The sequence below is a fragment of the Daldinia decipiens genome (genome assembly GCF_022478715.1).
Source record: "Daldinia decipiens strain CBS 113046 unplaced genomic scaffold F4813scaffold_13, whole genome shotgun sequence".
In the NCBI taxonomy this organism is placed as follows: domain Eukaryota; kingdom Fungi; phylum Ascomycota; class Sordariomycetes; order Xylariales; family Hypoxylaceae; genus Daldinia; species Daldinia decipiens.
In genome coordinates, this window is record NW_026054556.1 from 390,542 (window position 1) to 407,039 (window position 16,498).

Below are 16,498 nucleotides of genomic sequence, written 5' to 3' on the forward strand. Positions count from 1 at the left end.
GAAAAGCAACTTCTTCGGGCGCTCGCCTTTCTTTGTCTATAACTCCTCACTACCCTCGCCGACGTCTTAACAACAACAGTTCTGCATGTAGCCCCACTTCGCCATTCACAGCGACAAGCCAGAAGGCATATAATATGGCCTCAAACAACCACTCACAGGGTAACAGCCCTTTTTACAACCCTGTTTACTCACCCGCACCTACTACAAGTCAGAGCAACCCTCCCCAAACAATACAAACAATACAAACAATACAAACAATACAGCCATCTCTACCCACAAAGAGACCTCAAGATGATACTGACATTTTGTCCTTCAATTCAGCCTCCATGCAGAATGGATCTTCGAGACTTAATATGAACCCAGCCCTCTTGCTTAACCCTAAAGGCTACGCCGCCCCTACTCCGCCCACCCGACCAAATGCGCCTACCCGTCCTTTTAATAACTCGAATAACTCGGCCGACATCGAATTCCAATTCAATAGCCCGGATTTCCAGTTCTCTAACCCACAGAATGGCTATACGACCACTACCAGTCAGCCTATGCCGCAATCTAGCAATTTTAGCAATATGATTGATCGCATGAACAATGTGGAACAGCGTACATTCAATCCTCAATCAAAACGCCGAAGGCTCGAGGTAGAAGACGGTGTCAGTCCAGCGCACACATTTGGAAACGGCGGCGGCGGTGGGGTTGTTGGACAGTACGTGAAGGAGAGGCGACAAGAGGGGGGCAATCAGCAATACCCAACCGGACCGGTGGAGGCCGTAGACCTTACCGACAGCGGTAAGCTACTCTTGTGCATCTAGTTGAATATATACCTAATATTTCGACAGTGGAGGAAAGTGACGTCGTCGTGATACAAGCTCCGATGGACGAAGAGATCTGCTATGGTATGATCCAACACGCGAGTCTTAATTGTCATATCGTTCCGAGTCCCAAACCAGGCGCCATCTCACTCATGCCAACCTGGTGGCCTCAGGTAAAGATTGTGCTTAGAAGAAAACTTGGGGAGGCATCTTATATTATTCACGCCTACGATCATACGCGCAAAATAGTTGGAACTGTTGATGCCAGCACCGCGTCCGGCCTCGCAGGCTTATTAGACTCCCGCCTTCAACTTAGAACTGACTGCAGAATACCTACAAGGCAGAGAGTGGTAGGGGAGGAAGCTGGAAAGCAGATCTCAAGAAACTATACCCTTGATCTGATGCTTTATGGTCCCCGAAGGAGTGCCAAGACCGTTGCGAGACATCTTTCTCAGAAGAATCTTTGGCTTCGCAATCCCCCAAGAATCGATCATAGTGTGAAATATGAGAATCCACAGCTTGCCGATGGACCTAAGCCTCCGCCATTTATTAAGGAGCCGCTCAGGATGATTCCTACCACGACTACGTCGGTTCCACCATCCATGATGCCTAGCGTTGAAGAGATCCGTTCTGAAGTCATGGGAGTTTTTGACTCTCTGGCAAAGAACGAGGAGCTTCCTGAGGTGGAACCTGACCCTCGAGTACAGACGGAGCTTCTAAAGCACCAAAAACAAGGACTCAGCTTTATGATGAACAAGGAGCTGCCTCGCCAATTCGGCAGTGATGGCAAGGCTATCGGTTCTTTCTGGCAAATCCGTCTAGATAACCACGGCCAGAAAACGTACTACAACGTAATTACCGGAAGCTCGCAACGCGAAGCCCCTCCCGAGACCCTCGGTGGTATTCTTGCAGATATGATGGGTCTAGGGAAGACGCTAAGCATATTGTCTCTTGTTGCTAGTTCCCTCAAGGAAGCTGACGAGTGGTCAAAGCTTACGCCTATTCAGCCGCAGGCTCCTCTTATGCCCAAGAAGAAACCCAATTCTTCGGGACAGTTTGACGTACCCACACCACAGCCGCTCGGTTTGACCCAACTAAAACTGAACACCAAAACGACGCTTTTGATATGTCCTCTCAGTACGATAACGAATTGGGAAGAGCAAATCAAGGCTCATATCCAGCCTGGTCAGCTGACGTATTATATTTATCACGGATCCAATCGCATCAAGGACCCCGAAAAGCTTGCCATGTTTGACCTCGTCCTGACAACCTATGGATCTGTTGCTAGCGAGGTAGCAGCCCGTAACAAGGGTAGGCAAGGTTCGTATCCTCTAGAGGAGGTAGGATGGTTTCGTGTAGTCTTGGACGAGGCCCATATGATACGAGAGCAGTCTACTCTGCAATTCAAGGCTATCTGCCGCTTGCAAGCCAACCGCCGTTGGGCCGTTACCGGTACTCCCGTCCAAAACAAACTAGATGATCTCGCAGCATTACTTGCCTTCCTCCGCCTGAAGCCATTTGACGAAAAGAGCAAGTTTACGCAACACATCACAGCCCCCTTTAAGGTTTGTGACCCGGAGATTGTCCCGAAGCTTCGGATTCTCGTAGACAGTATCACTCTTAGGCGCTTGAAGGACAAGATCAATCTCCCTCCCAGGACGGACGAGATCATAAGACTCGAATTCTCTCCTACCGAGCGCAAACTCTACGATATATTCGAAAAGAATGCGCAAGATAAGGTGCAGGTATTAGCGGCAGGTAGGGAGAAAATGATCGGTGGTAGGACCTATATTCATATTCTGCAATCCATACTTAGACTACGTCTTATCTCTGCGCATGGCAGGGATCTTCTCAGCGATGAGGACCTGGAGGCGGTGCAGGGTATGACCCAAGAATCTGCTATTGACCTTGACAGCGACGAGGACGATGAGAAACCCGCATTGGCAGAATCAAGAGTTTATGAGGCTTTTGAGCTCATGCAGGAGACCAACAGCGACTTATGTATATCCTGCCAGAAAAAGATTGGCTCGAATGACAGTGCTAGTATCGCGTCAGAGCGCGAAGAGGATGTTCTTGGCTATATGACCGCTTGCTTTCACCTTCTCTGCCCCAGTTGCATTACAACCTGGGAAGAGGAGGTGGGCAATCACGGGTCAGGTACATGTCCCGTCTGCCAGTCTCATGTTCGCTTCTCCTACAACGAAATTCGCAAGAGCAAGGCCGAAGTCGAACACGAGGGACACCATCAATCATACAAATCGGAAACTAAAGTCAGAACGAAAGATGGCTACCCGGAATATTCGGGGCCTCACACGAAGACTCGTGCACTTGTCAATGACCTCCTGAAAGCAAAAGCCGACAGCGAGGCTCACCCTGACGAGCCCCCATTTAAGTCAGTTGTCTTCTCCGCCTGGACGTCTCATCTCGATCTTATTCAAATCGCATTGGACAACGTCGGGATTCGATACACTCGCCTCGACGGTAAGATGAGTCGAAATGCTAGAACTGCGTCCATGGATGCCTTCCGGGAAGACAACTCGGTGCATGTGATACTGGTATCCATCATGGCCGGTGGCCTCGGCCTGAATCTTACTTCAGGGAACTACGTCTACGTGATGGAGCCTCAGTACAACCCGGCAGCAGAAGCACAAGCTGTCGACCGTGTCCACCGACTCGGTCAGAAGAGACCCGTACGCACGGTTAGATATATCATGCGAAACAGCATCGAGGAGAAGATGCTCGACCTTCAGGAGAAGAAGAAAAAGCTCGCAAGCCTTAGCATGGACAGAAACCGGGTTATAGACAAGGCAGAGGCGGCGAAGCAAAAGCTCATGGATCTACGCAGCCTTTTCAAATAATGGCTTGTCTGTTCTTACAGGACTTCACCAATGCCTTATGTTTACTTGCTCAAAGGCGTATAATGGCGTTTTCATGTTCTCGGCAATACTTTAAAGGATCAACCATCTATATTGCATTTGCACGGTGTTTTGGTCACAATTGGCTGTACGAGAACTATTGCTGGCAAGCAAGTTAACTCACCACGTTACTAACGACTCACGCGGGATCGCCCTTAAATACAAGGGGTCAAATTCAAAGATTAAAAACATACTCTCGCGAGACGGCGTAGGGCTCAGAAGAACCAAAATTACTTTTGGAACGGAGAAGAGAGATGGTGGAATGTGTTTAAGGATGGTTTTACGTTGGAACAGGTCATGCCGACACGTTAATTAATGTATGTCACTTCTATTACTATTTACGGATGAGGTTGTACTTTGCAACCTTATCCCTCGATACCAGAACCTGGCGGTTGTCCAGACTGGGGGCTTGGCTTGGTTTCGTCTTCCCGGATAGACCGAATGAATTATGCGATAGAGCCCACAGCTCTCTCTCTCTTTTTTTTTTTTTTTTTATCGCCGCCTTTCGTGGGTGCATGGGTGCGTGCGTACAATGACGTTTCTTTCATGGCTGTAACTGGTCAGTCGTGACTGTGATCCAGGCTAGGCTAGGTACTCAAGCTGTTCTAGGCCAGCTAGCTCGTATAATCGAATGCCTTTTTAAACCTGATATTCCGGATACCATCGACTGGCTGGACAGTGGCTTCGTAGTTATTACATTTGTATATGCACAATCAAATATGGATAGGTACGGAGGATGTAGATTTGTAATAGTTTGGATATCTTGTTTATTATCTGCAGAGGGGAAGGGGTAAGGTATCGTAAACCAGTACGTAGGGGAGCTATGTAGTTAACCAGTCATACACATTAGCACTTAGTAACCAATACACTATTATAAACTATTGCAAAGCATCGAGCTCAAATTAGACAATATCACTAGTCAATCATAGTATTTCAAGTCTAAATCAATACGTCATGTTTGATTTATGCTAGAGAGGTTTGATCTTATATCAGTCCAAACTTGTAATCATTCAGTCTGTCGTAAGTGATACGCCAACGCCCACCGAATTGCATAGTGGTGAGCCCCTTTTCACCGATTTCCTCTAAACGCCGGAGGACGAGTTGCCTCAACATGCTTATGCCGCATGGCCTTTTTATGTACATAAATTTTAACCAAGGTTATAATCCTTCGAGTGCTAGGAAAAGAGGCACTTGGGATATTTCATTATCATCTCCAGTATTACACCCTTCCCAGTTCGAAACGACCCGAACCTATCGTCAACTCCATTAACCGTTTAAGCCGCATTGGCACCGGCAAGAGGCTGAGAGATTCTCGTGACTTGGTCGCCGGCACGGACGATTCGTCGGCCAGATGAGTCGGTAATGAAGGCACCTTCCTTCTCCATATTTGCCTTCTTCCAGATTTCGACTTCACAGCCTCCTCGAAGAACACCGACACGCATAGTGGACAGAAGGTTGTGGGCAGCGTTCGAGTGGTCATAAACACCACCGTTGAAGATAGCAGTGGCGTCCTTTCCAATACCGGATGAGATAAGAGCCTTGCCACCAGGGTGGTCTTTGATGAAATCGGTGACGTCGTGGATGACACCAGCAATAGCGACCAGAGCCTTGCCGTTCTTGGACTCGCTAACGTAGTCATCCCAGTCTATAACAGGTAACTGCTCTAGAGGAACACCCCAGTCCAACTTGGCTCGCTTCTGGTCAAGCTTCTTCTGAATCTGTTGGAGACGACCCTTCTCAATTTCGTTCTGGCGGAATGTCTTCAGGTTGTAGGCAAGACCCAGCTTCTTCCAAGCCCAGATGCTCCATTTGGTCGGGTCATACTGCCACCACTCAATAGCGTTGCGGTAATCAGACGGAAACTCGTGGTGGAAGTTGTGGTATCCCTCTCCGAGCGTAACAAGCGCGGTGATGACATGGTCACGAGGAGAGTTGCGATCATCGAAAGGCTGATCACCGAGCCAATGGGCGAGAGAGTTGACACAGAAAGTAGCCTGCTGAATGAAGAAGATTCGGATGATACCAGCATAGATGAAACCACCCCACCAGTCACCCCAACCAAGACCGCAAACCATAGTCGGGAGAACGAGAGACATTGTGATGACAGACTTGATGTAGTGTCTGTGTTGCCAGACAACAACCGGATCGTCATTCAGGTCAGAGATATCGGTTCGGCCAATTCGCTTAGGGTTCTGCTTCATGACCATCCAGCCGATATGAGAGTATAGGAGGCCTTTGCGGACGGAGTAAGGGTCCTTCTCGGTATCCGTATAACGGTGGTGAGCACGGTGACCCCTTGACCACCACCTAATAGAACCTTGAACGGCGGCAGCTCCCATAGCTGCCAGGTAGATCTTAATAGGGAGCGAAGCCCTGAACGAACTGTGAGCCCAAAGTCGGTGATATCCTGCATATATATTAGTATAATTAGACGGAACGTGGTATTATCCAAACGTACCGGCTGTAATACCGAGGCCGGCATTGAAATAGTAGAAGATGGCGAAGAGGGCCGTCTTCAACTGGAGATCAATCCAGTATGTGCTGATCAACCCAGCTAAAGGAATGAATAGGATGAAGGTGGTGTTAAGCCAGTTGACGTGCTTGTACCAGTTGCTCCAGGTCAAAGGGAGCTCGGAAATGTGCGGTTTCTTCAAGTCATACTTGGACGACCGCAACGGTTTGTAGTCCTTGGTGCCATCAGGAAACGCCGGGGCGGCAACGGGCCCTGAGGCATCCGTCGTGGCAGAAGCCATAGTTGTTGGACGGGTGCTGGAGATGGAAGAGTTGAATCAGCAAGGCCCTCGGAGATCGGAGATCGGTGAAAGGGGTCTCGGATGGGTGAACAACGAGGTTAAAGAGAAGGAATGGAAGGAAAAGATGTGGGAGTTTAAAAAAGATATATATTTGTTATCGGGGTGGGAATGATAGAATGTAAAAGGCCGTAGTATTTGGATGTAGGTACAAGTGGATATGGGGACCAATCGGTGGGACGTGCAACCTTGAACCCCTGGAGCCGGGTGGACGGGTGGCAGAGATGTACACAGAAGGTGGTCGGACCTAGTCGGACCTGTCTATGTATGTATGTAGATGGGTGAATCTAGGTTGAGTTAGGTACCGACTAAGAACTTTTATCTCCAACTCGTACCTGACCTACCTGACCTGTAACTATTGGAACTTAAAGCGGTGTAAACGCCAACGGCATTAACTGTAGCCTTCTTAAATTTGTTGTTCAAAGAATGTACTTGTTGGAACAAAATGATTCGACTGGAACGCCTGATAGTCGGTCGATGACTTAGACGATTTACTCAACTGTTAAGAAAGAAAGGAAAAACCGCATTTTATTGCTATGAATCAGGAATAGCAAACAAAGTCACCACTTTTAAAATAACGAAGACGGTGGAAACCGGTACTTAGAAGCAAAGGGAATTATAGTGTAAAAGTGACGATCACGTTACGAGGTCTGCTGAATGTACGTATCCTGTTTTCTCTTCCTGCTTGAATTCTGCTTGATCTGATAGGCGAAGGGGAATGCTGGGGTTGTTAAAGATGGTGGGAAGGGGGAAGAAAGCCGGTACATGCGCGCGGGGCGATAAAGAAAAAAAAATACAAGTACCTTACAGATACAACTGCTACCTGCCTAGGTTGCTGTATGTACATTCCTTCAGCGGGCAACTTCCATTTTGCGTGTTCTTTTTTGAAAGCAGTCTGAAATTTGTTGAATTGTTGGGGAAGTGACCATGGTGGCGGTTTCAAAGCCGCAAGTAAGACTATCCAATCAGGGGCCATAAAAATTCAAGGGTCTTTCCGTTTTTGGTGATATTTTATAGGTTCCACCTGTTCCAAGTTTATCACCCCAGTATTATGTACATACATACATACATGCATCACAACGTGGATCTTACAACATTTTCATGTACATACGATCGTTTTTGCCAACAACGAAATAATTTTCCAGACGAAAATGCCACTCGCATTCGTATCTAGCCTCGATACACGCCGTCAAGCCGTGTTTTCTTACATTAGGCATATCGCAATCTGTAATAAATACTATGTAACTAATATCCACCACGTAGGCAGCATAAGAATAACTACATAAATCAAACGTGATAAATGTTAGTTCGCCCTTGCATAAGCTCGGAGTTTTTAGGTAACACGAAAAACTCTTTGACGTAAGCCCCTCTTCAGCCCCTTCCGCAGGGCTACGCCAATCCATCCTTTAAATGCCACAGTGTACTTGGCAAGCGAAATCCGGGTAGTCGGCATTCCATAGTTTTTTATTTTTTCGAATGTTACCAGTCGAGACTACAGTACCCTACGATGATGCCGCAGCTATGTATGTATGAGCCGAGGCAAGTTTCTCCATTCTCTAGACGAATGCATTGATCGATAGATATTTAGGTGCCTAGGCATGTATCATAGGTAGATATGTACTGCTAACTTGCATGTTCTAGCCACGTTCCCCACATTATGTAGATCCCTTTAGACCGTTTGGCCGTACTCTCTCCCAACAAACAGTGGAAGCGACATGCATATATAAGTAGGTTAGGTACATATTCGCAACTCCGTAGTGGGGTGCCGGGAAAGAGGAATCTTCAAACGTCGTCTAATCGGTTAAAGATAGTCGAAATGCCCCACATCTTCTAGAACAACCTTAAAATCCCTTCGACGGAACCTAATTGGATAACCAAGGGGGGGAAACGCCACTTTCTGCGCGTTATGCGCCCCATATCTAAGGCTCAATAGATCCATCTTGCTAAGCCTTTTCCCTTCAAGCTTAGGCCACCCGTACATCGGGTTACCTTCTTACATCCCATCACATTTGATCGATATGAACGGCTAAGCTAATGAGTTCCTAGCTTCGATCTATATTGTACAAATCGTGATTAAGATATAGGTATTCGTGTCTTCTATTGAGTCGAAAGTTGACATCAAGCTGATGGCTGGTTTAAGCAAGATATCCGACTATGACTAACAAGTCCGTAGTAATCCATAGTAATGCTTCCTCCCTCCCAAAACGGCAGCACATTGCAATTCAATAGTCATAACATCCGATTGGCTAGAGCTTTTTATGCCATTCATTAGAAGTATGTGAGAATGCTCTGTATGTGATAGCGGATCATAGTAATTCTTAACCTCGAAAGGTATTGGTCATAGAATAACAAGAAGTAAGGTCATACGTTCGTAACCATGATAGGCCTCATGAAAGTAGGTAAAGTGAATTGGCAAATATAGTAGGCGATATCACATTTCACTGGATTACATAGGCTCTCATATGAAAAGCAACGAGACCGCCTACATAAGGCAAGTTGACAGCATAGCTACCTGATCACATGATTCACTCACAATGCACGTGCATCTCTCAACTTTAAGAGCTTATTTACCTCCTACCTACGTAATATTCATCTCCTCAACTCATAACCCAAAAATGTCGAAAAGCCGATTCACGGCTTTACAACCGAACCACCAATACAATCGCCCGGCACACGTACATACCTCATACATACATAGGTACGTAGGTACCTACATACCTACGTATGTGTATCGCAGGTTCCTTCCCAACCCTCAAGAAGTTCCTCACCACTTATCGAGACTCTTATCTATCTCGTGCCACCATCAGACCATGTCTTAGTCCATCGACCGATCGCTTTGACCGGTATGATCGCCGGTATGATGTAGTCAACGCACACAGACCCGATACCGATTCAACACGGCACACTCGGCCGAGTTTGTCAAAACAAGCTAATCCCTCATTTTCTCAGGGGACATATATTTCACTACCTAGCCTAACGTATGTAGAATATGTAAGATCCGGGAACCGCTATCTCTTGTTCAGCCCTCCATCTTCAAATAGTCATTTCCACTTCGTACCCCTTCATTATGCCTCATATTAAATATCGTGTCATCCAGCTAAAACAAATGTTGTGGTAATGATGTGCTGCCTCTATTGTACAAAACAAAAACAAAAGATTTTCGCCCAACTCGCCGTTGCCCTAAGTAGAAAGTATTGTTCACCACTCGCAGACATTCGTGACACCCGGATGTTCCCGAAAACTTCCTCCAAAAATTGCATATGCAATGCAAAACTCCTCGCGCCGTTCTGTATGTTATGTACATGTCTCAATACAACCTTTTCAGGCTTAAGACGTCACGTCTGTAGCTGTAGCTGTAGCTGTCGTTGGATGGCCTAAATCATCGTCTAAGGTTGGTTTTCGAATTTCGTCATGCTCGTATTTGGAGCCAACACCCGTCAAATCAGTTGGCAAGTCCAGAGGCGACTCGGCCGGTCTGGAAGGTGACGCTGCCGTTGATCGCGGCAATATGTCTCCTCTGTCGTGTGTATAATGATATAGCGATCCGGTTTCTCCGTCCCCATCCGTAGGCGGCCGAGCGGCTTCTTCAATTTGGGCATAATCCGAAATCTCGGCTGTACGCAAGCCCTCTGGTTCCTCGGGTTGGGCCACACCAGGCTGCCTCGGAACGCCACCTCTGGACTCGGATTGCGGATTTTCCAAGCCCCTTTCGTCACTTAATATGCCACCGGAAGTAACGGCTGTTGTACCTTTGTAAGGTAGGGGTAAGGCTCCCTCGGTATTCCCACTGTTGATCCTAATCGCACTACCTACGCCAGCTGCCAACGTGGGTACCTTCACCTGGTTTTCGCTCCCAGTCGCCTGAGCCTGTTTATCCTCTAGGTCCTGTTGCACTTTCGCAATTATCTCTTCCGGCGACTGCACGCCCCTGGGAGTCTCGGCAATCTCCTGTCCCAGTTCCAAGTCGTCGGTATACGGGCCCATGAAATTAGTGGGCCACGTTTCGCGCCGCTCCGTGTACGGCAGGTTATACGTACCGTGGTTGCTTTCTAGTGACCTAGCCGGGGATCGTCCCCTCGACGGATAGCATTGATCAACGGAGAAGTTTGTTGGTGAAACGTGTGTACTACCACCAAATGGAGTGTATGGCCAGACATCCCGGGGCTGAGCCGGTTTGATGTGCGGATGACCGTTTTCTTCATACCCGTCCACAGTATATTCCCGTAGAGAAGTTCCGTCATCGACAGAAATTGAGGGTAGATCATGCCTGTCATAGTCGTCGTCGTCGTCGTCGTCATTATCGTATACGGGAAACAGCCTAAGTAGTACGGAGGCCTGAAGTCGGACACGTGGATCCTCATGCAAACAATACTCTACCATTATGCGATACCAATCCGGGACATCGATTTCGGAAGTTAATCGGAGCGGCCGTCGATGCGCTTCCGGCTCATCCTCTAACGTCGCGAGTGCCCATAATACCATCCCCAACTGATAGAGGTCAGATTTTACACCGATGTACATCGATATCCGCTGGTTGCTATCGATAAGTGGAGTTGCCTCCGGAGGCTCCCAGCCCACTGGGCAACCTCGTCTGTTGATGTCTATTATCTTTGCATTGTCTTTATAGTCGATGACGATGTTAGAGAGCGTAAGATCACCCTGTACAAAACCGGCTTCGTGGACGTCCGACAACCCCTGAACGATCTGCCTTGCCCACTTCTCTCGAAGAGACCACGGGAGGATATGGCCATCCTCTTGAGAATCGTAAATAAGGTCGATGAGCGCACCCTTTTCCGCGTAATTGATGAGCAGGCCTTTAACCATTTCGTCCTCGTCGTCAACCACCACACCGTAGAATTCTATGACGTTCTGGGAGAAGCATAAGGAGTTAAGAGCGTTGACTTCGTAGAGAAATTCATCCACTGTATCTGGTCCTGGAATCTCCTTCTTAATGAGTGTCTTCCCAGCAACACGAACCTTGTAGACGAAGCCTGACATATGGGACTCGAACGCGAGATCTCTCTCTTTGATACGGTGACATTTCAAATGCTGGATCATACGAACGGTAGGGTAGTTTATGATCTCCTACAAGGATTACACAATCAGTAACATTCTATCATCTCACACAAGAGTAACCCACGCTAACATCTTCCACTACATGGACGTGCAACCTTCCTTCCGTGGTCTGCAACTTTAGGTTGGTGACGGTGGAATAGAATTGGATGTCTTGAAGGCTTTCGCGTATAGCTTCATATATTTTGGCACTTTTTTCCCTTTGAAATTTGATATGGAGCAGATCCTTCTCTAGAGAATCATCCGGAGCGTTCCGATAATCTAGAGAGATGGTAACTCGTCTCCACACGAATTCATCCTCGCGATAGGTGACGAAAAACTTCTCCCTCCTAGATTTATCCCGGAAGTGCATACTCAGATTCAGGATCCATTTCCGCTCTAGCTCGTCATTGATCATTGCGTCGTACTGAGACGTCGTGGTAGACTGAACATCAGCATGCGATAAAGCTTCGATATAGCTAGGCACGGGTTGAAGTAATTCACGGTTTTCCCTATCTAGGATGGCGCTATTGACGCTGTTGATATCTTGGAAACTTAAGAATTGCTTTTCATCGAGGGGACTCTGAGGAGCCGACCCCACTTCATGTGAGACCACGGTAGGAGGACCAAAAGAGGGCCGTGTGCCGTCGAAGAAGTCAGGCGCACTTGCACGCGGTAGGGGCTCGTTCGCGCAGGAAACGCTGCGTTGAGTACGCAATCGCCTATCGACGGAGACAGTCCTACGCTCCGCTGACGTAGGTTGTATCGCCTCGAGCTTCTCCCTCACCTCGGATTGCTGTCTCTTAAAAGTTTTAACGCGGGGCAACCCGGGAACCACTTTCCTTGACACCCTCCGCAACAAGCCCGAGGTTGGTGAACAATCCAAAGACGTCCTAGATTCTTGGTCAGACGATACCGACGATGTTAGCGTGCTATCCTTGCCAAGAAATTTTTTCAAAATGGAGGCCAGTCTACCAGTATCCGATGTTGGCGGCGGTTCGCGCGAGGGCATATCTGCCGTTGCTGCCATGGCGGCGATCATTGAGCAAAGCAAGCCCTATCGTTCAAGCTTCATGGACCTTGTCTATTTTGCAATCTCTGCTAGGTATTTAGGCAGGGCAAATAAAACTTTACTCAGACAAGGCGAAAACCCGTGGATGGGTCCACGATTGAGGCGCTGCGGGGCAAGTCGTGCAGAAAGAGGCAGCGATATCGTAACAATTGAGGCTCTAGCTCAGCTACGATCCGAGTTCCAACCGAGCTGAAACTGTGGATGGTACTAGATGTAAACTCTAGGACAACTGCAAACTGTCTGAGCGCGGGGAGTAGATGCAAGTGGCAGGGCGCAGCGGGCCTGGTCAGGCAACTGATGGTTGTAGTAGCTATGCGTATGCGAGATATAATAACGTATATTGAAGGGAAATGGTCATGGACAGCTTTGACGCAGGCAGACCCAACATCGAATGGGGGAAGGAAGCGGAAAGGATGCTTAGCAGCGAGGCTGTTAAGACCTTATTGGCAATTGACGACGATGGCGGCTCATATGTGCCGACATGAGCGACAAGGTAATGCGCGCGTATGTATTATCTAACCTGCAGCTTTTTTTTTTTTTTTCTTTTTTCCTCTTTTAAGAATCAGGTATGATTCTTCTGCGTCTAGCTGTGACTTGACTAGGTAGGCGGCATGCAGGAGATATGCAAGCAGAAGCTATCCTGGAAAACTCCGCTTTCGGGGTACAGAACGATATAGCCATTTGAGTTGAGAAAGTTGAAGAAAGCAGAGAGAAATGAGCGAATATAGAAATTGGAGGCGGACAGGTGTTTCTACTTTCTACGACGAGTGACGAAGCGCATCGACGTTGTACCTTCCCCCCGTACGCAATATTATACATATTACATAGTACGTACATTTGTACAGTTGTACGACAACGCAGCACAGGCAGGCACAACCTAGCGTTAAAAACTACCTAAGGTACCTAACAATATCTAGCCATACCGAGAACGTATTAGCGGTGCCGCTGGCAAGTTCCCTTTTTTCTATACTTTTGGCCATGGACCGGGATTGTATCGTTGTAGGTATTAGGCTAGGGGTCCCGTTTGGTCTTCCCTTGGCTTCCAGTTTTAATGATCTCGCGGGGTTGTAGGTACATGTGTACCTATGTACCTAGGTAAGCTATGTACCTGATGACATCGTAATATTCTATCTTCTTGTTTCTCATTTTCTCATTTGTCCATTTCTCATTTACTTTTTCTTGTATTCCAATTCGTTTCCTCCCTACTGTATCCTATTAATTGTGGGTAGAATGGTCCCGGGACCTATCTAATGCCCGCTCAATGGCAGCAAGAGCACTTATACGCGCAGCTCGTCAGACGGTGCCATGCAAGGTTGTGCTCCTATGGAATATCGGTTATACATAGCACTGGTCTACAGCAATTCAGTGGTGGAGGGGTTTATCTTGGCCAATTCGGATTCGACCTCAACCTCCTCTCATATGTATTATCGTCCTCCAAAACCAGCCATGCCGTTATGGTCCCTTTTCCGCTTGGTGGGGGGTCTGCTGGGCCATTGAACCAAGTCGGGAAAATCAGGATGATTCATTGATGTGTTGTACAATGATGCTAGTGGTCGATCCCCAAATGAGGGGTGTCCGGGTCGAATTCTGAAATAAGGGGGATTAGGGGACGGGATCGTAGGAAGACATTAACTATTAACACTTAAAACTTCTCACAACTAATTTTATAGCGCTAGTCTTCGAAAGCTATATGAGGTAGGTATGTAATGTTGATACCCGATGAGCTCGGGCTCTTCCTTAATCATCCAGCCTAGGTACCTGATCTTTCCTTGCAAGGGATGATAGTCATCTTCGAAGACATCTATTGTTAGTCACAACTACGAATAGTATATGTACGACTTCACTTACACGTGGAACCCCTTAAAGGATGAGCCCGCCCTGTCTACAGCAGACACACAAGATGAGCTTACACCGCTATCCTATTGCACTCACCGACTTTGCACTGCAACAATGTTGACTCTTGGAACGAAAATGTGTAACAAGGCAATTATCTTTGCCTACCTAGGTATTTAATAACATATCTGATAGTTACGCCTTATGTTAGGTGAGTTCCTAAGCAAAGCATATATACCTGTATACTAGGTAGGTTAGGTAGTTACCTAGGCTAGGCAGTCGATATCCCAGGATCTTCCAGGCTCGCGAGCTTGACAGGTCACAAATTTAGAATAGTATTGTCTGCCCTAACCGCGACGCCGGCCCGAAGCTAGTGAGTGCATCAGCCATCTGCTTGTCGACATCGCCGGTTGATCATGTGGACCGAACGAAGTAAAAGGTAGTGTACAATAGCTTCGTGACTACATAAAACTAGCACACACGCGCATAACAGTACATTATCAGAGTGGTACCAGATGGTTGTATGTACGAAAATGAAAAGGGATGACGTATTGAATAAGAGGTTCTTGAGGGGGAGACGAACAGGTTCGCCCAAGCTAGTTCGCTAGCATATATGAGAGTATATGACTTATAAGTTAGAAACCTTCGAAGAAGGGAACTTATTCCTTGTTATTTTCTTCTCATCCTTCTTCTTCTTCTACCTCCTACCCCTGCCGATAGAAACCGTGATGTGTTGTCCGCCCCCCTCCCCCCCTTCTTCCCGGGAAGAATGTCGTCAGCCTACGCTAGATGATAGTTTAGGGCTGGCCCCCCCCCCCCCAAAGCCTAGGCTAAGATCCCGCTCGATCCCTAACCCGCTCTTCTTAAAAGCCACTTGATATAATACCCCCCCCCCGTTACTAATTCTCTGGTCTTCCTCCCGGGTGCTACCCAATCTAAGACCACGCTATTCCAGCCGTTGGCACCACGCGACTTGGCCAGATTGTCCGCTATCGTCGCCCGGAAAGGAGGTGCTAGAATTGGGCAGCGATACATACGATAGCTCTACAGGTAAGCAATGTAAGTTGGTAAGTTGGTAAGTTGGAGACAACGCAAACAACGCAAAGCGAGGCTGCCCTGAGACAACTGGCCATCAATGTCATGCTTCGTTCGCCATGGAAGGACATCCAATACATTATTCCCTGCATCGTCCCGGTCCTGTAAGATCGCTCTCTCGCGTCGGTGGTTCTAATTCGCGAATCGTATTTCCCGTAATCAAAGCACTGGGCCGATCATCGCTTCGGGACCTTACTGATCAGAATGCACCTCATCATCATCATTTACCCTCGTGCTTTGGAAATATCTCATTTTCCTATCGCCGATTCCTGAGGGATAATAATAGGGTCTATAGGTACCTATCTACTGCAAGTATTACTCGTTCCTAGTCCAAGTTGCTTTTCTGGCTCGCGTGGGAGTGTCCAGGAAGATCGAAGTATCTCGCCCTGCATTGGCTCCCGTGGCTGAAATCGCCTTGCCTCGACCTCCTCGACCCCCATCGATTATCAATTGCTCCGAGTCATACATACATAGTACATACTTCATCCTTAGGTGAGCACGTAGCTAGCTACATAGGAGGTAAGCATCTACGCCTAGAAAGCCATACCGGCAAACTCCATCCCCCCCCCAGGTCTTTAGGTATTAATGGAACTTCGCGTCGGGCTTTTAGGCACGTAATCAATGATCTCACGTCTAACTTGCGCGAGCCATCGGGGTGGTCAGCAATAGTTCCGACCTAGTATAGAGCGCCCCGTGATAGGAAGGGGGGGGAAAGGAATTGACTTCTTACCGTGGCGTAGAGCCCAACCCTTTCATCTCCAGGTTGCATAATGCGACATCCGACATCAATCAAATCGTGGGGTGCGCAACCGTCCTCCCAGAGTGCGGGATTCTATGGCAGATGTCGACTCTCGATGATACCTCTTTGGATACCTCCTTACGAACTGCGCTCGCTAGAGGCTCATACTATACGGA

At 47.7% G+C, this 16,498-nt stretch overlaps 3 protein-coding genes across 3 annotated transcripts; 1 reads left to right on the forward strand and 2 right to left on the reverse strand.

Annotated features, from left to right (window-relative positions):
• Positions 1-326: 326 nt before the first annotated feature.
• On the forward strand, positions 327-3,664 carry F4813DRAFT_388699 (SNF2 family N-terminal domain-containing protein; the record flags this gene model as incomplete). Its single annotated transcript, XM_049246729.1, has 2 exons — positions 327-783; positions 834-3,664. 2 exons carry the CDS (start codon positions 327-329, stop codon positions 3,662-3,664), a joined length of 3,288 nt encoding a protein of 1,095 aa, XP_049100389.1.
• Positions 3,665-4,995: 1,331 nt separating this feature from the next.
• F4813DRAFT_388700 (uncharacterized protein) lies at positions 4,996-6,474 on the reverse strand (the record flags this gene model as incomplete). The annotated part of the gene is made up of 2 exons (XM_049246730.1): positions 4,996-6,128; positions 6,180-6,474. The coding sequence occupies 2 exons, from the start codon at positions 6,472-6,474 to the stop codon at positions 4,996-4,998; spliced, it is 1,428 nt and encodes a 475-aa protein (XP_049100390.1).
• A 3,261-nt stretch (positions 6,475-9,735) lies between these two features.
• F4813DRAFT_48688 (uncharacterized protein) lies at positions 9,736-12,740 on the reverse strand. Its single transcript, XM_049248548.1, has 3 exons — positions 12,559-12,740; positions 11,672-12,483; positions 9,736-11,616 (listed from the first exon to the last, which is right to left on the reverse strand). The coding sequence occupies exons 1-3, from the start codon at positions 12,623-12,625 to the stop codon at positions 9,859-9,861; spliced, it is 2,637 nt and encodes an 878-aa protein (XP_049100391.1). The 5' UTR covers positions 12,626-12,740; the 3' UTR covers positions 9,736-9,858.
• Positions 12,741-16,498: the final 3,758 nt, after the last annotated feature.